Source organism: Astyanax mexicanus, chromosome 3 (assembly GCF_023375975.1).
Source record: "Astyanax mexicanus isolate ESR-SI-001 chromosome 3, AstMex3_surface, whole genome shotgun sequence".
In the NCBI taxonomy this organism is placed as follows: Eukaryota; Metazoa; Chordata; class Actinopteri; order Characiformes; family Acestrorhamphidae; genus Astyanax; species Astyanax mexicanus.
In genome coordinates, this window is record NC_064410.1 from 50,445,197 (window position 1) to 50,468,208 (window position 23,012).

At 37.3% G+C, this 23,012-nt stretch overlaps 3 protein-coding genes across 8 annotated transcripts in view; 2 read left to right on the forward strand and 1 right to left on the reverse strand.

Moving 5' to 3' along the window:
- The window catches only part of rad21b (RAD21 cohesin complex component b), a 634,821-nt gene that overhangs the window by 137,157 nt on the left and 474,652 nt on the right, over window positions 1–23,012 (reverse strand). The window lies entirely within an intron of this gene.
- Window positions 214–9,705, forward strand: sesn2 (sestrin 2). Its single transcript, XM_007245682.4, has 10 exons — window positions 214–382; window positions 2,172–2,240; window positions 2,495–2,683; window positions 2,787–2,969; window positions 3,872–4,093; window positions 5,415–5,556; window positions 5,658–5,770; window positions 6,406–6,596; window positions 7,203–7,347; window positions 8,204–9,705. The coding sequence occupies exons 1-10, from the start codon at window positions 377–379 to the stop codon at window positions 8,288–8,290; spliced, it is 1,347 nt and encodes a 448-aa protein (XP_007245744.3). The 5' UTR covers window positions 214–376; the 3' UTR covers window positions 8,291–9,705.
- yrk (Yes-related kinase) overlaps window positions 10,979–23,012 on the forward strand; it is a 41,492-nt gene continuing 29,458 nt past the window's right edge. For 3 of the 6 annotated variants that reach the window (XM_007245684.4, XM_049475937.1, XM_022683290.2), the window contains exon 1: window positions 10,980–11,180. The gene's annotated coding sequence lies outside the window, so the exon portion shown is untranslated. Of the gene's footprint in view, window positions 11,181–13,512; window positions 13,647–23,012 lie in introns of those variants that run through there. The other 3 variants (XM_049475940.1, XM_022683291.2, XM_049475938.1) reach the window with 2 other exon arrangements.

Below are 23,012 nucleotides of genomic sequence, written 5' to 3' on the forward strand. Positions count from 1 at the left end.
TCAGGGATTGTCAGGGAGTTTCGTTCCTTCATGCTTCAGATACAGCATACAAAGACCTTCACCACTACGCTGCTTTCTAGGGTAGATAGCAAGTGTAGGCAGCAAGTCATCAAGTCAGCTTGTGTCGGGTTGAGACGCGCCCGCAGCAGTGGTGGGTATCGGTTGCTGGGCGGTTGCGTCACGCTGCAGCCTGAAGTGATGCAACAGCCGCCGCTGTGGAATCAGGGAGCCCCGCCCACCCGGAGCGCACTTCCTGTTTCTGCAGCGACAGTCCGGCAGCGGAGCCGAGCCGAGTTCAGACTGGATCTCAGCGCCGACCAGAACCAGAACTCCTATCCCCTACAGCGCCGCCCCGCAGCCCCGCTCTCACTGTCTGATGAAGGTGAGTGTGTTAGTGGAGCCCTGATCCCCGGTTTAGTCCGGGTTTAGTGTTTCACCGGCGTTTAAAGGGGGAGGTTTCTGTAACGTTAGCTGGAGCTGAGAGACTGCAGGTCGAGCTGTTATTACTGTAAATAATGTCAGTGTCTGTAATCCACACTACTGTCAGTCAGTTTACTGTAGAGTTACTGTACAGAGAAATGTTTACTGCATAACAGAAACGGATTAGTTAAAGGGCCAAGTCCTGCTGTACACACTTAAACTTTACTGACTGAATGTTTGATTGATTTCTTTTTTGTCACGTCACAGAGTACGGGTGTATATGTGAGTGAACAACTTTAGTACAGGTTCCCACTATGTGGATAACTATATTTGCAACAGAGTAGAATAATAAAATAAAATAGAAATATACAGTTCACTTTGCAGTATACACAATACACACAGTAACTTACATTATAGCCTTATAGACAAGTGGTATTCCACAGATACACGTTAAATATAACGTTAGATATCTAGAGTATGTGTGCAAAAGTGCAGAGATAGTCCAATAGATAACAGAGTAACTATGAGTAATAGTTCAGAAAAGTGCAGATTGAGTTGTGTGGGAAGTACAGGGAGCAGAATGCTGTGTGTAGGATAAATATGGGACAGGCCGGTGGGTACAGTGTGAAGAGAAGTGCAGGGTGCAAAAGTTTGTACAGATTGCAGCGGGGTGGGTTGGGCAGAACACTACTGTTCTACTGGCTGTTCCTTAGCATGGTCGCCCAGGGGAAGAAGCTGTCTCGGAACCAGCTGGTTCTGGTCCTCAAGCTTCTGAGCATCCTTCCACTCCGCAACGGTTTCTCCGCAGTGGTTTGGGTGGGAGGGCTCCTTCATGATCCTGCTAGATTTCCTTAGGCAGCGGTTTATGTATAAAAGCACTTAAAATATATACATAAGCTAAAATTTAAGGCTGGATGATATGAGAAAACTGTTGGGTTATATCACTATATTTATACTTCTTCTTTTTTTTTTGTTTTACAATGCAATTTTTGACAGACTAAATTTTAGTCACTAAATGCAGGAGTGGAGTTAGCTAAGCTAGGTATTCACATACTCTTCCATATTTAGTAGCTAACCTACAGTAGTTTGCACTCAGGCTGTACTGTCACAATATTTACATTATCAACTTATCATACAATTAATAAACATGACCTCAAAAACGTTGTGTTTATATGGTATGTTTGTTTACATATATATCAGTGAACTGTATTTTAGCCAGTCGTGCAATACCAGACCAATGCTTTAATACCCATGACTCCATACACACAGTGTTGACTGCAGTAATTGAAGAAATAGTATATATTTCACAAACAATGATTAAGTACAAAGGTGTGAATGCTTTGTTATGCTGTTCTATTATCATTATGTCATATCATTATGTAAATGGTCTGAAATTGACAATCATATAATTAATCACAATAATTTTTGGAATGATCTGTCATTATGGTGATAGGCCTTTTTGTACTCAAGATTTGTCCTATTCCATCAAATTAAACAAGAAAAACATAGCAAAAATATAGCAAGAATAGTTATCATGACAGGCCTAGTCAGTTTTCGATATCTACTACACAGTTGACATAAAATGATATAAATTATATAAAACTATACAATGTATTATGATAACATTTATGACAATACAATACAATATTGTCATATTGCATAACTCTTACCAGTTTACTACAGAAAGCTGTATGCTAGTTTAAAAATGCATAAAAAATTATTATCTCTATAATCCTCTCTCTTTCTCTCAGGAGGAGAGTGCTGTTGAGGTCCCTCAGCCTTTGCCCTCGGGGCCTAGTGCCTTCATTCCAGCTCAAGTGGTGTGTATCATCTCTAAAATTCAATGACAGTCCTGAATAGAAATGCTTCAAAATGCCTTTAAATTATACATTAAATTCCAGCGAAAGTTAGGAATGTTTCTTTCTTCTCCTGTAAAGTTGATATTTTGGAAGGTTTTTGTGCAACAGTTGGTTCTGTTCAGTTTGTGAGCAGTATAATTGTGCCAGTAGTATTAGTTGTAGTTTTTACATTTTTCTCATATTTTTACATCAGTGTTGTTTTGTTCCTTGGTCAGATTTTGGATGAGGGAGCGAGGCAAGAGGTGATGACAGACACCCTGTTGTCGGTCAGTCATGCTGATCACATTGCCACAATTATGGGACTGCATCCTGCCTACTTGGGCTGTTTCTTGCGTACCCAGAATGCCTTGCTGCAGCCAGATGGCCCCTTACCGCTGCCATGGAGACACTACATTATCATCATGGTGAGAGAAGATGCCACGCTTGATGTTCTCCAGACTGATTGCATATCTGTGAGTGTGAGAGTTTCTGCAGGATAGTGATGTTGCACTCTGTGTGTCTACGCAGGCGTCTGCACGTCATCAGTGTTCATACCTGGTGAAGCTGCACAGCTCTGCGTTTCAGTTGGCCGGCGGTGATGAGTCCTGGCTCAGAGGTCTTCACTGTGCTCCTCCAAAAATCCAGCGTCTGCAGACTCTCAACAAACTGCTAGCTCACAGACCATGGCTTATCACCCAGGAACACATCCAGGTAATGTGTTTTCTGAATGTAGCCTAATTAGCATACAGAAAAGGCTTTCTAATTTACAGTTGTGGTTAGAAGTTTACATACACTCATTGTGGAAACTGTCCTCTTTTTTGGAGCAGGATAAGAAAAGTTCTTAAAAAATTCAAGAACATACTTTTAAAGCTAAACAAACAGTTTTGTACCTCTAGTAGAATAAAAAACATCTATAAACATTTTTTTCTATTTTGTAAACAACTTTAACTGACCAAGATTATCATTCTGTATAAAATAATAATGTAACAAAAAATGTAATGAAGAAAAAAAAAGTAAAATTTTAAATGATCACAATATGGATTTTTTTTTTATCATTTGAAGAACTATGACGATGTTGTGAACGATACAATATGGCACACCCCTGTTTGTAAGCATTACTTCAGGCTATCAGCAAAACACTTGATTCTTGGGTGTTGCAACAGGACTTTGACCCCAAATACACTTCACAGATGTTTGTAAAATGGATTAAACAGGCGAACATTAAGCTTTTGGAATGACCTTCTGCCCAGAAGAGTGTATAAACATCTAACCAGAATTCTGCCAGAAGCTTGTTGATTTCTAGCAAAACCATCTGGTGACAGGTGTATGGGATATTCCATTCTAACATCCAAGTTGCGCTATCATTTACCCCAATATAGAAAGAATCTCCAGCCACAGTGGACAGCACAGTGGGTTGTAATAATCGTGACTGCCAGCATCTGGCCAGAATTACCTGTGTGAACATACACACAAGTGACTGGCAGAAATTACAGTCATATTAAGTGCATGATATATTTATGATACATTCAAACTATTTATGATCTTGACAGCAACTGGAGAAAATGTGATCTTTAACTAAACTATATTTTCCATGTTTGGTCTTTTGTACACAGGAGTTAGTGTGTCCAGGTGCTGATCCTCGCTGGTCATTAGCTGAACTGATTCAAGCTGTGGTTCTCATGAGCCATGCTCACTCCTTAGCATCCTTTATCTGGGGCTGTGGCATTCACCCAGAGCCCGACAGCACAGCCAAGCAGCACCCCCCTTCAGCTTCTCCTGCAGAACGCCTCGCTCAGCCGCCTCCCCCTCAGCGAGAGGACCCAAATCGACAGGAGGTACAGTAGATGTAGTGTTACTGTATATAAACAGTATAAAACAGTATAGAAATGTTGAATAGTGTAGAAATCTGAAGGTGTTAATCAACTGTATTGGTTTTAGAAAGCTATGTTTTTGGTCACCTGTTCTAATGAATGCTGTTTCAAGTTATTTCTTTTATGATATAGAACTCTGGAAAAAATAAGAGACCACTTGATAAGTTTCTTTGATTTTACTAAATTGATAATGAATGAATAAACACAAGCCATCAAATCAAACTGAACTGCTTTAATTTTTGCACCAGGAGTGGCATAAAGTTATCTAAAAGCAGTGTGTAAGACTGGTGGAGGAGACCTGCCAATGCCAAGATGCATGAAAACTGTGATTAAAAATCAGATATTCCACCAAATATTGATTTCTGAACTCTTAAAACTTTATGAATATGAACTTTCTGTTTTATTTTTTGTATTATTTGTGGTCTGAAACTCTGCAAATAAATACTCTAAATGACTATTTTCATGTGGAATTTGGGAGAAATATTGTCCATAGTTTATAGAATAAAACAACAATGTTCATTTTACTCAAACATTTACCTATAAATAGCAAAATCTGAGAAACTGAAGTGGTCCCTTTTTTTTTTTACAGAGGTGTATATTGCAATATTTAGAAATGAAGTCATTTTTACATAAAATCTCAAGAAACATTGAACATGTGTATTAATAATTCCTTCTGTATATTGAAGATTGTAAAGTAAGTGGTGCTCTATTCAATACTTTTAGGATGAGGTGGAGTGGTGTTCTTTCATCATGCTGACTTCAGCAAGAACTCCGTCATTGAATGCAATCAAATCCTCACAGCATATAGACCAAAGTCTAGTCTTAAACCCTCTCTGGACAGAGATATTTACTCCAAAAAAGCATGAGACACAGCTCTTTAATACCCTTGATTTCAGAAGAAACCATGAATGAGTAGCTATGCCAATACTTAGTCATGTGTCATTGGGACCTCTACATTTATGGTGTTTAGTAGATGCTCTTATACAGTGTGACTAAAGGTATTATAGATAGACACCGGATTCTAGATACTTTGAGCTCTGATGCTACGAGAAGTGACTCACGTCAGCCCTACTGCTAGTGATTCACAATTCTGAACATAGACACTGTGCAAGAACATGTGGAAATAGATAATAGATATCACTACTGACGAAAGAACTGAGTATTCAGCTGACGTTTAAAGATAAGATATATATTTATGTGTCATTATGTACCGAAATAACCAGACTGATAACCTGAGTTGACCTGCTGTAAATGGGTTACTTATGTGAGTGTGTCTGTCCCACAGTGGACTGAGGCTGTCAATGAAGTGCAGCTGTTGATGGAGAAGATGATGCTGGTTCAGCAGCAAGAGGAAGAGTTTACTCCAGAGGAGATGGTTACTCGTTTTGAGAGAGAAAGAACAGAGAGTATACTGGAACCAGCAGAAGGTGCATACTTTTAATAGCTTGCTTGTGCACTGCTATACACAAAAACTCGTACACTTTTACACACATCATGTACACTAACTTTACCTACCTCTCCCTCACAGTGGTACGAGCCGCCCTTCCTGATTCTATTTCACGGTTTGTTCAAGATCCAGATTTCATTTACCAGGACTTCAGTCCAAGAGGAGAGCAATCCCCACCAACCATGAGAGCTCAGGTGCAGCATACACACCTGACTGACCCATACACACACAAACACACTAATATATATACAGCTTTGGAAAACATTAAGTGACCACTTTTTTTTCTGAATTAGTTTCTCTGATTTTGTTTGAGTAAAATTTACATTTATTCTATAAACTACGGACAACATTTCTCCTTAATTACAAATAAAAAATATAGAGCATTTAGAGCATTTATTTGAATGGTTCTGCATAGCTTAAGAGGTTAATATAATTGTTCATAGATGTCAACTACCAAACTCAAAGAAAATGCAAAAACTCACGTATTCTTAAATAATATAAATATAAATATTATTGCTCTAAAGACTTCTCAGAATTCTATGCATTAAATGTTTTTTAAAACTATTAATGTTTTTGTACAGATTCACCAGCTCAGCCTGTATTGGAAGGTTTACCCTCACAACAGACTAATCTGACATTTTCAGTATAAAACATATCAATAAATCCTGGAGTTTAATGTTTGGGACTTTTCTGATACTGATAAATATGTGGCACCTCCATATCTGCCTGTATCAGCTAAATTACATAAGTGGTACTGTATATCTGTGAAATGTCCTGTCTCAGATCTTGCAGTAATATGTGTGTATATGTTATGTATATTTGTGTGCAGGACTACTCGTGGGAAGACCATGGTTTCTCTCTGATGAACAGGCTGTACGGGGAGATGGCTCAGTTACTGGATGAGAAGTTCCAGGTGGTGTGTGCTCTGACATATCACACCATGGCCATGCACACACACGTGGACACCTCCACTCTCCGCAAAGCACTCTGGAACTACATACACTGCATCTATGGCATCAGGTTAGACATCAATGTTACCAAGTATATTCAAGTACATTTGTAGTAAATATTGCTGTGTTTAAAACAAGAGCAAAATTATATAAAAATGTTAATTGCTTTAAATGTGTTTAATCAATTTATTATGTTAAAATCACATTTTGTTTAATTTTCATGATATTGTTTTTTAAAAACAAACAGTTTTCCATTTTAGTTTCTGAGTTATTTTTAAGAAAAAAGGTCAAATAAATCAATAACATTTCTCTAATATTGAGTAGTGATAAATACTAGGCTGACATTATTTAATGCCATCATTAAATCAGACACACATACATTTATGTAATTTTTTTTACCTAATTGAAATAATATTGTGTCTAAAATTCTACTTAAATGCAGAAAAAAATGTTTCATTATGGAACCTGAAAGTAACGTCTTCCTGCTTTTAGTTATGTTCTGTACTAAATATTGTTTGCTTTAATTTCCAGCACCTGCTCTATATTTCCAGTCTCTTATTTCAGAGCACATCTGGTCAACAGAAGGGTTCACTCACACGAAAGGGTTGTGTAATTACTGGAATGAAAACATCAGTATGACCCATTTGTATTTATGTGTCTTTGCATGTATGTGTAGGCATGATGACTATGACTATGGTGAGGTCAACCAGTTGCTGGAGCGTAGTCTGAAGGTTTTTGTAAAGACTGCTGCCTGTCACCCCGAGAAGACCACGCTCAGAATGTACTCCTCGTTCTGGAGACAGTTCCTCCATTCAGAAAAGGTGTGTAATGGGGAGGGTATTATTTACTTCTAGTCTTTTTTAAAGTATAATTACTGTTGGTATTCTCTAAACCATTAAATGTGGGTGTACAAAATGTAATGCCACATCAAATATTAGAACTTCCAAGACATATCTCTGCCAGTCCATTAATCATTGAGAGTTTTTATGTTCTGAACCGTTCTACTACAGTATTGAATTCAGTTGAATAGTACTGAGGCTCCATTTCAAGCTAAATTATTGATATTTAATATTAGACAGCCTTAATTTCTGCTATTTTTCAATTAAGCTAATTCATCAATACTTTCTGCTTATTTGTCTTTTCAAAGTATACAGCATATAAGACTGAAGTAGGCTTTGTATTTGTCTGCTTTTAACTGGAATTTTCCATTCCAACTTAAATTGTGGAGAAGCTACAGGCATTAGAATGAAACTACAGCATCTTCTTATGGTGGAAATGAAGCATCAAGTATGAGAAGTTCTGAAGTGCCACCATTGTATTAAAAATACAAAAAATGCATAATATTAATGAAAAATAACAGAATTCCTGATCTGATCTTGCTTGCACATTTTAGCCTGCTGATTCTCAACAATCTTAATATTTTAGAATAACAGTAGAGCTAGCTCTAGTTTGAGCATTTAGATGGTGTGAAAATACTATGTAGATGCTATAGAACGCTATGTTCATGATTCAGCTATTAATCCAAATGCAGAATCTATTCATCACAGTTGAACAGAAATGAAAAGAAAAAAATCAAAAAGTGAGGCTTATTTACTGGACTTAAAAGGTTGCTAAATGCGGTGCTGTGTTGGCATGGTTCGCTGTGTTAAGAGTCAGATGGTCTGTTTCTCTTTATAGGTCCATGTGAACCTGCTGCTAATGGAGGCGAGGCTGCAGGCAGCTTTGCTTTATGCACTCCGAGCCATCACCCGCTACATGACCTAACACAACCATACACACATACACACCCTTAAAGTCTTAGGGTCAATTTCCCCGACAGCGATGAAGCCTAGTCATAGCCTATATTTGCCTTTTCAAAACAGTCAAAATGTCAAAATGCTGTGTAGTCCAAGATTAGGCTTAATCACTGTCTGACAAACTGACCCTTAAATGCACAAGCACAGAACTAGTCCTTTGAGCAATAACATGCTGGGTGATGTACAAAAAAATATATATTATAGACACTACTACAATTCCCAGTCCCTTTATACACACACACACACACACACACTAACACTCCTTTCATAAAACATAAAACACACTCCTTGTTAGCATTAGAGTGATGAAAAAAAACGCTACAAACTCCTGTTCAGTCTGGCATTTGCACATATTCACCTACAATTAAGCTTGTGAACTTTATAGTTTCTTCAATTTGTTCTTCAGTGTGGTGTTTTTGCGCTGCTACTTGGTCACAGCTGAAAATGAAAAGCAGTGCTGATTTTTTTGTGTGGGAAATCTTCTGATCTTCTCCCAGTGACCTTTTGCTTATCATACTGTGAATGTGTTCCTTCTTTTGTGCAGTATTCTTTGCACTGACTGTGTGAACTGATGATTGTATGGCTGAGAGGCCCTCAGCACACTGCCCCCATGCTGCCTCTGACTCTTATGGCAATGGTTGCTGATCCAGTCCTCGGGGCTTAGCAGGTTCATCCATATTTTTGCTCTGTCCCAGCTTTCAGCACACCTGTAGCAGGTGCTTTGTGTTGTGTATTGCTTGGGCTGCTTCTTTATAGCTGAATGAAGCTTCTTTACCCATTTTCTCAATGTTGCCAGATCTGTTGTGTGAATCCAGTGATTTTTAATGATAATAATAATGATTTCATGATAATTAATAAATTCATTATAAATAATACATCTATAAATCAAGTGAAGAGTCACACAGCAGGTAAAAGTGACACAAATCTAATACATATCAGATTAGTGGCAAAGCAACTCAACCAACTCTGAAGAGCTGGAAGTCTTGTGACTTTTACTTTAAGGAAAAGGAATAGAAGGCTGTGGAAAAACAGTGTATGACTGTGTGACTGAGTCAGGGATTGAGATTAGGTGGCAGGATAACGGCCTTAAAACAACCCATCTAGGCAATCTGTGGTGTACTGGTCCTGAACCTCTCTGACCCTGGTGGGTATGAATATGTGGAGTGAACATGTAACCTGTGGCCACAACTTTCCTGTTTCCAGTTAGGATGTCCATACAGGCATCCATCCTGTCTAAGTGTGGGCCATGTTGGCGTCCCCAAGGACTGGATTGAGTAACAACAGGCTTTTGGTACTTGCTTTTTGGGGGGACACATTTTGTTTGTGTTCATGGTGGGATGTCTTAAATGTATTTTTATGTCAAATAAAATATATTTTTTACAATGTGTGACTTTTTGATCTATATGACAATAGGGATAATGTATTTATCATCATTGTGAGTACCTGATGAGATGAGACTATAGATATGTGGGTTGAAGTGTATCTGACTAATGTTTCTGGATGTGGTATAGCCTGCAATTTTAAATGTGTGCAGTGGAGGTCAGTAATGTTAATATCTCACAAAAACTTCAGCTTTTCAAAACTTTGGTTAGGTTTTGGTTAGGTATTTGATTTTGTTAGAATGAGTTTTCCCATTATCAGATTACCCAAGTGCATTGGATTACTGACAGATCTGTTTTTCTGCTGTTATTAGATTAACATGCATTTAGTTAAATTTGGCTTCTAAAATAACATCCGGCAACAGCTTGCGGATGCAAATTGTTATATATTCTATATTCTATTCCAGTCAAAAGTTCGGGTTGCACCTTTTTTCTAGAGTTTCTTTGTTCTTTTTTTTTTCCTACATTGTAAATTTAATATTGAAGACATCAAAACTATAGAGACTCATGAACAAATGGTTAAGCAAACCAGACTATGTTTTATACTTTAGATTCTTCTAAGCAGCACATTTATCTTTGAGGACAGATCTGCACACTCTTGGTATTTTAATCTCAGTGTCTTCATGAGGGAGAGTTATGGAATAGTTTTTTGGAAGTTTCTTTAATATTAATCTACAATGTAGAAAATAAATTAAATAAGGAAATAAAGAAAAATATTAAATGAGAAGGTGTGTCCAAACGTTTGACTAGTATAATATATATCTGTATTCTTATATATGCATTACAAATACTCACACACATAAGAATGCCTACTGAGAAAGGTCCCCAGTTCTGGGGTCTGTATAAAATTGTGTGGGTGTCGCAGTTGCGGCATGTGGCCACAGGATGGCGACAATGGACGTGAAACGCCGTATCTGATCACCTGCTCATTCATATTAATTTTCTATTCATAAAATATATATTTCTAATTTAATAAATTAATTGTATAACTTTTATGTTACACATATTAACCTAATTTTTAAAGGCTTTTTTTGGTGAATCTGTGTTAAACGAGTGTTTCATTCTTTAATTTTTCTTAAAGAAACTGAAATTCCCTCATGTGTCTGTTGGCTATTTATTAAATGTGAATTATAACTATTTTTAATTGCATAGAAAAGCTCACTTATTGCACACTCTTTGTTTTGCACACTTCTGTCTGTGTGTCCCGGGAAGGGAGGGCAGTGATGGGGAGAGGGGGGGGGGGGGGGGTAGCTGGTGCAGTGTGCGCGCGATGAGGAAAGCAGAGTCCGCCCTCGCACGCGCTGGACAAGTTCGTTCGAGCGCGCGCACAATTCAACCCTTCCGGACAGGGCGCGAGCGCATCCGCGGACACATCTGCGTTTACCTGCTCTGCGCGCGGACGAGCGACACAGAGATACGCAGACACATAGACAGCCACGCGCTCCATCATCCAGCCCTGCGACACGAGGATTCTCTCAGGTGGGTGAGAAGCGGCGCGGTAACGTCACTGTGGGACCCCGGGCTCGGGAAGCCCCCTGTCCTGACTGGGAGAGGTGCAGCTGGGGTCCCAGCCTGCTGCCCTCAGTACACCGGGACAGTAGCAGTGTGTGTGTGTGTGTGTGTGTGTGTGTGTGTGTGTGTGTGTGTGTTTTACTGTGTGTGTTGAGTTGGTTGTTGGTTATTGGGTTGTTTTTGTCGTGTAACTTCCCTGTTGAGCTGTAAGTCTGATTTTAGAGCAAGATAAAGTCTGAAGCTGTAAAACTGTGCTGAGCTGCTGCTTCTGTGGGTTAAAAAGAGCTGTATTATAGTTAACTAGAAAGAACCTGGAAAGAAAAGTAAGATGTTTTTGATGCTACACCAACAAAGCAGCTAGTGAGAAAAGCAACCCAGTGTTTCCTGGGTTTACGATACAATATACAGCAATATATTGTGATATTGTGAGCAGCTAGTGGCCCAGTGGCTCTGTACACAGGCTGCTGGAAGTGCATGGCTGAAAAAAAATATATATAGAGTATTACTTTACATGTAGATGTGCACTTATTAAAACACTCTATTAACATTATTTAATATTTTCGATTTTTTGAGCAGGCACTCTACACTGCTAAAAATCCAATTACAGACAAAATGTTTAATATTTAATACACTGAGACGTATATGCTTATATTAAGCAAACACATAGATTAAGCACATTTCTCCTAGTAAGATTTCTTAGAATACGCAATCGCTTATAAAGTTTCAAAATGAGTGAGGCTAAGATTTGAACACAATAATCTGAATAACTTGACTGGTGACATTTATGCTTTTTTTTAAAGATTTTAAGATTGTTATTCCTAAAATAAGCAAAATAATCTTACACTTGAACTGTTTGGTAAGACATAAATCTTTTTCCCCGAAAGAAGAGCACTTTGTCTCTTTTGTGTCACTCTAGAGGGAACTTGAGTGATGCTGATGATTCTTTTTCAAACATGGGGGCATCTGAAAGTGTTTGCCCCCGTGTCCCCAAACCTTCCTTAAGTCCACTAGTAAGCAACGAATGATTATATTGTGATTATTTGCTTAATTAGGGCCTAAATTGCTTAAATCACTTTAATGCTCTCATTTTCACTCATTACTTCAACTCAAGCAGTATCTTGCTGGACTATGTAGTTAATGACGTAATGAGTTAGTGCTCTGGGTGTTTTTATATATTTTTGATGCTAAAGAAACAAATTATCACGGAAAATTGTGTTTACGATTACAATTCAATATAGCAGGTGCGGACAAAATGATTCACCAGTAGATGTGCACTCATTAAAACACATTATCAGAATTTCTTGATCTTGAAGGCACACTATCAGTTTTTTCCCACAATAAGGGCAGCCAGTAGAGCACTTTGTCTCTTTTGTGCTGCTCTAGAGGGCACTTAAGTGATGCTTTTTAAACTATGAGGGCATTGACGGGGGCGGTTGTTGCCCCCATTCACTTACCCCTTCCTTATATTCGCTAGTGAGCAAGGTGATATATTGTGATGGCATAAATTGATAACAATTGCAAAACATTTTACAATAAGGGTCACAAATAACAGTACTCACGACAGTAATAAATATATATATATATAACTAGTAAATATTGTTGAATGGTTAAGTAATGTCTCAGCTAATTAACTAAATTTAACACTAGTTAAGATATTATTAAACACATTTTTTTAAAGAATGTTGTAAATAATAATGAATTGAGACATTAGTTAAATATTATAATGATGTTTGAAATAGTGTCAATTAATAATTAGTAGAGAAGTTAATTTGCTTCCAAAATTGCTTACATTTCATCACTTCCACTTACTACATAAACTCAAGCATGTTTTTTTTAACCATGAGGGTACTGGAGGGGGCGGTTGCCCCCCTAAACACACCCCCTCATCCTTGAGCAAGGTGATAGATTGTGATTGCTTACAATTGCCCACATTTTTTTCAGTTCCACTTAATACTTAAACTGAAGCAGTGTGTTGGTGGACTGTGTGGTTTGTGATGATCTGTCTGACCCCTTGGCATATACAGTGTTTACTGTGTAATACTTCACTGTAATACTTTGTAACCCCTAGTTAAAAAGACAGTTTGCTGCATTTTCAGTTAGTTAAGCTACTGATGCATTGTCTGGAACAAGCTTTAGCTGTAGTCTGTGGAATGTCTGCCAGGCTGTGTGTGTGTGCGTGCGTGTGTGTGGGTGTGTGTATGTGTGTGAGAGGGACTTTTGAAGCCTGTGTGTGGGCTGATGGTGTGGTGACCCCTGACAAGAAGTGTTTCTGTTTCTGATGCCTGAGTCTGGTGGTTTTCTGGTGGCATTATGCACACTTATCATGATATCTGCTGGGTCTGATCTTGTTAGAAATGGCCGAACTACTTTTTAGCACTTAGTGCAGAGCTGACATACGCTGTACACTGAGGAGGAAATATGAGTGGACTATAGGTAAGTTTTCTAATTTACAGTTAATTTGTTGGCTAATGTGTTGTTTTAAAGTTTATTTGTTGAGTATATAGTCATACATGGTACAACTAGCAGTGAAATGCGTTAAAAAAGCGCCAGAAGTGGGACTGGTGGACATCAATTAGGCCTAGGTGTTTTCTTTCGATGTAAAATCAAATAATGATGATTAAATAAATGATATGGTGTCCAAGTTCAAAATGAATCACTTTCTTGGTAACTGACCCTGAGTATTTTTTGAGTTTTTTAATGCTACATTAAAAGTGTATTAACAAGAAAAGTAGTGAATCCTGGGGTTGGGTTCATTTTGTTCTCCCAGTTCAGTTCCTGGACTGCTTTCCTGTTGCTCTCAACCCTCACCTTTCCGCTTAACCCTTTAACTGTAACACTAGTTTCTAGATCCGTATTTATCAATTTTCTTTTTTTTTTAAATAGTACATTTAGCAACCAAATATTCACATCATCCAGCCTATTGATACAGTAGAACTAGAATGTAAAATAAAACAACATGGACACATACATAAAACCCCTTTAATTACAAACTCGAACATTTACACATACATAGACAGTACATGTCCCAATGTGTGTGAATGCATTCAGATACTTTATGTTGCACCCATTGCTGACAAAGGGTAAGCATGCAAATACACACATAGCTTGTCCAAGCCCTGTTGGGAAGTATTGTCAATATCAGAGGACTCTTTGGAAGAGATAAACATGTACCTATTAGCATAAATAAAAGCTGTGAAGCAGTGGAACTGTGTTTTATGGAATGATGATGGTCCATCTCTTGGGAATGCAAATCAAATATTCACTCCAAAATCTAGTAGTAAAACTTGCCTGTACAGTAGAGACAGATGAGAGATACTCAACAACAGCAGAATAAACTCTATTAATCACAACAATCGTATGTGGTTACAGTGCACTTACATAATCCCAAACTTTAAACATTCCAAAATAAGTGTTGCACCTCTGATACAGGTATTGGTATCAGGCTGAGTACTGGTGGCTGAAATGGTATAAATTATTAGAAGTACTTACAGTATCCACACAGCACCCTTAAACTGTACGCCGATTAGCCTTAACATCATGGGTGATAAAGTAAATAACGTTTACTTTAATCATTGTCTATCTGATGAGAAGCCAAATGGTCAGAAAGGCTTCTTCATAGGTCCTGTGTAGTATCAGAAGTAATTATTACCTGCTAGAGTGCTCTAAGGAAGGACAATCTGTAAACCGGCAGTGGAATCATGGGTGCCCAAGGCTCACTGATACTCATGGAGTCCATAAATGGACTTAAATGGTCAGCTGCTTACATTTTGGTGCTAGATTCCAAAGGATACCTTCAGAGTTCGTATAGAGTCCAAGCCTCGATAAGTCAGAGCTGTTTTTGTGGCACATGGGGGACTGATGCAATATTACATAATTCATAAACCATGTTTGTAATAGAGAAAGGGTGCTGTTACTTTGATGGCATGACTCAAATAATTATTTAAAACAGTGTACTGTCAAAAATATTTAATTTTTTTAGTTAATGTTTTTTACACATATCTTACTGCCTTTCCCTCATTATGCCTTTTAATTAATGACATATCAAATTAACAATATAGCTTGTATTACAGGGTTACCTTTCTTGTCAGAGACATATTTCGTATTTTATGTGTTTATGTAATTCAAACAGAAACAGTCTTTAAAACTGATTTACACTATATGGACGAAAGTACTGGGAAACCTGCTGATTAGTTGTTTCTCCTGAAATCAATTGTATTAAAAGAAGATTATCTTGCTTTTGCTGGAGTAACTGTTTCTACTGTCCATGGTAGATTTTGGAGCATTGCTGCCAAGATTTGGTTGCATTCAGCAGCATATCTCCATATCTCCAACTCTCCAACTCATCTCATAATATTGAATAGAGCTCCATCATTCCAGGGCGCTCTGCTCCACAACTGAATGCTGGGGGCTTTATACCGTCTAGTTAAGCCTGGCATTAGACATGGTACCAGTAGGGTTTTAGCAGTACCTCTATACAGGGACTAGACAAGCTGTGTTTGTATTTTCACATTATCAACGGTTGTTTTAATGGGTGCAACTAAACGAATCCAAATTAATGCATATATTAGCATGAATGTCCACAATTATTTGGACACATAGGCCAATGTAACTGTGAGGAATTGACCTTCGCTGTTCTGTAAACACAGACTGGACCCTTAACCAAGCTTTTGCGTAGCTAGTTTTAGTCCAGCATTAGGATCATGAACTTTTGTGGAGAAAGTTGACACCCTTCAGAGCAAAACAGAATGGAATGTCACTGGGACCAGATTAGGCTGCGAGGTTCATCACTTCCTGTTCTTTACGAGGTCACTTCCTGCCTAAAGCCCCCATGGCGCTGTGGGAGGAAGTGGGCGCGGCCCTGTGTCTATTCCCTGTTACTGGCAAATGGTCTCAATGTGGCTGCAGTGGTTCCTTGTTGACCAACAGAGCAGAATCTGTGTGAACCTGGCTGTGCCCGATTGTGACTGAGTTCGTTTAAATAGTTTTAAACAAGTTGGCAAAACTTTGGGGACACTTTTGGGGTAAATCTGATGAATTAAAAAGAAATAAAATAATTTTTCTTGTTAGGTTCAGCTCAGCTTTTTATGGGTCAGCCTGAATCACTGTCCCGCCAGGCTGCACCAGGACCCCCAGAGTGTGAGCTACGTTAGCATGTGAAGCTTATGTGAAATAGTTTAGCCGTGTTGTCCTGCTGATAGTAAGAGAATGAGTAGATCTGACCTGTTGATTTAATAATAAAATGAGAACTGTTTACACTATTTTCTTTTTGTGAATGCAGGTCTGTTAATGAAATCTGGTTCTGTAAAATGTGAAATCTCTCCCTGGAGGAAACTGACATCATGTGGAAAAAGGAAGTGGCTGTGTTTGTGACACCTGACTTCCTATTCCTAAGACAGACTTTTCCATTGTTCTCTCGCTCTCCCTCTCTCTCTCTTACTCTCGCTATCTCTCTGTCTTACTGTCTGTGTAACTTTCTAGCTTTCTCACTCATTTGTTCACACACTTTTTATTTGTTCTACACTAGCAATCTCTCTTGCTGTCTTATCTTTCTATCTCTACCACTCATTCACATTCGGTCTCTCTCACTCTCGCTGTTGTCACTCTCACACTGTCTCACCCTGTGTCCCACTGTCTCACTCACTTTTCGTCTCTCTCCATCTAGATTCAGTTCTATTCAGTTAAATTCAGGGTGTTTTACTGCATGAGAAATAGTACATAGCTACATTTGCACATCCAAACTTGAGTTTATAGTCTGAAAAAAGAACAGTTTAAAAAAATAAACAATTTAAGCATAAAGCACACACTATTTTACCCTCTCTCTCTCTTTCTGTATCTCTCTTTTTAGCTCTCTTACCCTTAATGTCGCTTTCTCACACTTTCTGTAGATCTCATTCAGTTTCTTTGTTTTTCTCTCTCTCTCTGTCTATTGGTCTTCATATTTCTAATTCTAGCTCTTATTAGCTCTCATACACTTTTTGTCTCATTCTCTCTTTCTTGTTCTCTCTTTTTTGCTTTATTTCTCTGAATCTCATTCTTTCTCACTTTCTCACTGTCTATATCTCTCACTCTCTCTGTCTCTCTCTCACTCTGTTTCTTTTATGATTAAAATACAAAGTAGCTTTATTGTCATGACTCTAAATCTATAAAAATATAACAACAATATTGCCAACGCATCAGAACAGTAATAAAAACAATTTACAATAAAATAAACCACAAAAATGAGAACAATTATAATGTATTTTTAATTTTGCCCCACCCGCTTTTTAGGACTCACCTTATCATTTGCAATGCTCCCAAAATTGTGGCTGAGGACTGTCACATGCCTTCTGTGACACATGTGATGTCACCGCCTCTTTTCCAAACTGCTGCTGGTGCAGCATCACTGGGAAAGAGCAGCACCTCGGCCCTGATACATCAGCTAACAAACGCCTGTGCTGAAAGACATTACACTGGAAGTGATATCTGCCCACCCAGAGAGAGGATGGCCTGTTGGGCTCTTTTAGACTTTTTTAGGCTGCTGGTGATATCATGATCCAGTATTTGACTTGGTGATACTCGAATCATAGTGGCATCACCTTTGTCTGCTGGACCACTCAAAGTCTCAGTAGTGAATAAAGATAACAATAGGAATCTGCTAGATTTAAAAAGGATATTACTGTGTAGTGAAGGGAACAGTTTGCCCCTCTCCCAGAATAATCACTAGTTTTTTCTAATTAATAATTTTTAAGTAATAATTTTGTAAGTGTTTCGTGATGTGGGATCAGCTGTTTAAATCCTCTCTCTTTTTCTTTTCTCTCACTCCCTTTTTCTCTCTCTCTCTATTTCTTTATCTCATACTCTCTCACTGTCTGTCTCTCTCTCTAGCTGTCTTGCACTCTCTAACTAAGTTCCAAAGTCTAGGCTATGCCTGTCACAGAATTTTCTTTTTTGTGGACAAAATATCGGCATATAAATGATTGTGATAAAAATATTATTGTCATTTTAAGACCATTAAATTGCACTGACATAATGATAATATAAAAAAGCATAACAAATCATTCATACCTTTTTAAGACAACACAATTGTAGTTAGTCATTGTTTGGGAAATATATACTTTTTTCTTTACCTGCTGCTGTCCACACTGTGTGTATGGGGGAGTCACAGCTATTGAAACATTGATCTTGTATTGCATGACTGAATAAAATACTGTTATTTATATATATGAACAAATAAATAAACAAACACAATATACGTCCACGTATTGTATGATAAGACGAAAATATAATTATCGTGACATGCCTAGTCTAGGCTGCAGTTGATGTAGGATGAGTGCTCAGTAGGCTGTCCTATTAAAACGTGTTCTTGTTAGCCTATTAGTTACACATATAACAGTTTAAGACAAAGTCTGCTACAGAGTCAGTTTTCTGCCATTTGCTCTTAATATACGTGAATCTGTTGTTTGTGCACAGAGAATTGTGGGTAATGGAGAGCTACATCAGCTGTGTCCTCTAAATCGCTCTGAATGCCAAATGTATTTATGTACGGCTGTATGTGAAGGATTTTGGAACAGTCGTATATGGTATAGCGACTGAGAAATGCAGTCCACCTCAGCTGTAGACAAGGATTTGGGACACAGCTATAGAGTCTCTATCTTGTTTTATGTCTGTCTCACTTTCTTTGGATCTTATTCTGTCTCTCTTAGTCTTTATCTTTCATTCTCTCTCTCTAGATTTCTCTTTCACACAGTCTTAGGCCAGTCTTTGTAATTACATCATTGACTTATTGTACAATAAATATACATGCCCTCAATAATATTTAATAATCATGATATCGTCTATTGTGTTTTTGTATGTTTTTTCACATATACTATAACTGTAAACATTATTTTAGCCAGTTATGCCTCAAAAACTGTGACTCCATACACACATTAGTGTGGACAGATTGCAATAGGATGAAGAAAAAATAGCTACATATTTCCCAAACTATGATTCATTAAAATGTGTTTTTAAAAGGGTACTATTGCTTTGTTATGTTATTCTATTCTGAATATAATTGTTTTATATCAGTGGCATTTAAATTGTCTTAAAATGACAATAATATCGTTTTTTTTTAAATGATTTTTACAATGATATATAGTCTCCGAAATATTGCTATCGTGACAGGCCAACACAGTCTCTTACTTTCTTTCTCACTTTCTAGCTCTTTCTCGTTCTCTGGCTCTCTTACTGTCTAGGTGTCTGTCTTGCTTCTTTTCCCTCTCTTGGTTGCTCTGAATCTCATGTTGTCTGTCTTTTTCCTTCTCTCTCTCTTTTAATCTGGTGTAGAATAAAGAGCAGAATTCAGGGCTGTGGATTCAGGATTCAGACCCTGTTGTAATGATGAGGGGTCTTGTGGTGAAATGAGTCCCTATTGAGTTTGTGCACTATAACTGTGTAGGTGGCTGTTTTAAAGTATCCGTGTGTGTAGGGGAGGATCATTTGTGAGCTGGATGGTTTTATGTCGGTTTTGTGGTGAATTTGTAAGATGATAAATTTGATATGGTGTTTTTGTTTGATGTGTGTGGCTTTCAGTCTCCCTCTTTCTCTTTCTTCTACTACTTTTTTAGCTCCGACTCGCCCTTCCATTCAGTTTCAGGGTGTTTTCACACCTAAAAGTCCAAAAAAAGGTTCATGATTTTGTTAGATTGCCGACATTTCATGTGGTTAGATTTAGTTTTACACTTCAGTACTATGCGCAGTAGGCCTGTAACAATAATTAGATTATTGATTTATCGTACAATATATTGAAATAACCTTGAAAATGTTCATTAACATAAGTGAGCCAATGTGATGATTTGTTTAAAACATTGTAATTATTATTTTTATGTTTTTATTATTGATTTAGATTATTTAAACATGTTCATATTCTAATTCCAAAATATTAATATTCATATTAATTAAGTGGCCCCCTATATTTTAACTGACTGTTTTGTTATCAATTTGGCAAACAAGTTTCTCCAGGTGTTGTGTAGAATTCTGCGTTCCTGATAGAATTTGACTTCCTTCATATGTATGCAGGTCACACAGCAAAATGAGGGTAACAGATTCTCTCAGATTCATTTATTTCCTGTTTATAAATACAAGAATCACCAGGTTAATCTGTTGAGCCTTGTTTTGGTACATCACTGCTTCTTTTTCTTCTTCTGTTGTTTAAAGGTTAATGATAATATGCAGTTAATGCGAACATTTAAGACATCCAAAAACGTGCTTTCATCTGCAGCTGAACTGATCCAAGCCATGGTTCAGTTGATCCAGACCCAATTTTATTTGGCCAGAACTACTTTTTTTTGCTTTCGGACCTACAGTAACTGAAAAGTGTCCCTCCAGTCTCTTTCTTGCCCTTTCTCTCTTTCTCACTTGCTCTCTCTCTCTTTCTCACTTTTCTGGTGTGTGTGTGTGTGTGTGTGTATGTGTCTGTGCTTCTCTTTCTGAACAGTGCTAAATGAAGTTGTTCTGGTTTCGTATCTGTTCGGCTCTCTTCTGTTTATGCGATGCTCTCAGTGAAACAATGCTTCTACTGACTTACACACAAACACACACACACACACACACACACCAAAACCAGAGACCTGTGAATAATGTAAAGAGTTGTTTGACAGTAATGTTTAACATATATTTATTTTGAGTTGTGACTGTAAGCACTAAACTCAGCACATATCTGTTTCCCACTTTAACAAAATGAAATTAAAAACTTTGTTTCTCCATTTTTGCTGTTTAGAAACTTTTACTCACAGACGTTGTTTATATTGTGTGAAAAGTTAGTGAATAATGAACTAATAGAAATATTCTAAAATGACTTTTTGTTTTTAATTGTAAAAAATGAATTCTATTGAAACCTAAGACCTGCCATATCGTATCCCATTTAAATTATATATTTCTCTTTTTGTAGGATACACCTTCTAACAAATACATTCACCTACGTCAACTAAGTTGCACAATATTTGAAGATTAATTGTGGGGTAATTAGGAGAGGCAGAAAAGGATGAGGTGGTGATCATTCAATATCTTCCTCCAAATCTAGTAGAAAGCTTCTCTGGACAGTAGAGACAGTTAATCCAACAATAGCAGGATCAGCTCTTTTTTAACATGGTTACTTTTGGAATATAGTACCAGTATAGTTTTGAGTTTTGAACAGCTCTTTTCATATGTGTGAGGAAAGGGAAGTGTTGAGCTGTGCGAGGACACTGTAGCTTGTGAATATGTACAGATAGTCTTTTTGAGAATCTGTCTAGAGGATATTTACAGCTTTGAGGAACAGGATAAAGTTACTGGGCCACTATGAGGCCATTGGAAGGTGGGATGGCTTCCAATTAAACAGTGTAAGGTTGGACTTCATGGCGAGAAGGGAAGCAGAAGTTAGCATCAGAATTTGTAGAAATGCAGATTACGTTTGAATGACTGCAGCGATTAGTTGGCATAATCTACAACACTGATTTGAAACATTTGTCAACAAGAGTGTTGAAGGGTCTATTAGTGGTCATTATTAGAAGTAGTCGATATTTTAATTGTATTGTGATAAATTTTCCCATTTTATGGACAAAATCGTCACTGTCCAATCTCTATGTTACGACAGCAACTAAACCTTTTTAAATTTCACAGGAAAGTCAGCGTAAAAGACTTGTTGGGGAATGTTGTTTGGTCCATTCATCAACACATTTTGGTACAGTATAAGGTACAAATGGTGACAGCAATGATATACTTGTTAAAACATTTTCGAGGATATGATCAGTGCTTACAGAACTCTGAACAAATTGTAGATTTCATTGCAAAGTACATAATTATTCTTGATTAATTGGAAGATATAGTAAAATCTGAATAGAAATTACTAAGCCATGCATAAGAGTATTTAATTAGCATATTCACTTTTTTTTCAGGTACCACTTTAAGACTCCTTAACAAAGGTTTATATATAGTTTAGAAAAGTGTTTATTAATGATTGTTTATTAGGTTGTTAATACTTTACAAACCACTAGTAAGCAGTTACTGTCAGACTGTCAGGTCATTACAACAGTCAGCATTAACATATCTAATAAAATAATATAAAAATCAGTTTAGCCATTTAGTATGTTAGTATACAGCACAAAATGATTACTGGCTAAATAATTAATCTGGGGTTAAAGAAATAAAATTATTAACAAATATGTTAATGATGACTGATGGAAAAGAAAAAGTAAGATAAGCATCCAGAAAGATCTGAGGTCTGACTGTATAAATGAATGTAGAATTTCTATTTGGCAAATGACAGACCACTATTGTCCTTTCTAGTTATGTGTTTTAGCTGTTTATTTATGTTTTTTAAAATATTTCTGACCTAATTAATAACAATTAATAAGCTCATTCATATACTATTTTTAAACCCTTTATAAAGGAACCTTATTTTAAAGGAGCCAAAAATGCTAATGCAGTTATCGCCACCACTGCACCTGAAAAACAGATTGAACATCTTCTAAACCTTGCTGATGAAATCCCCAACAATGATCAACTTAGGTTCTATCTCCTAAAAATATGACTGTCCCTTATAAGCACTTGGCCATTTTTTGGAAATATAGGTACATCATACTATCAAATCATTAAGAGTTAAGCTGTCAGGGTGTGCTAAATCATGCATTAAAACAGGAGCTTCGCTGACAGGAAGTAGAGAAAGAGGGCAAGATAAAAAAATTATCAGTGACTATTTGACTAATCGAAAAATAATGGTTGATTAATCAACCTAAACCATTTGCAAATCATTAGTTGCAGCCCTAAACTTTTTTTATTAGGGATGCAATGATGTGAGAATTT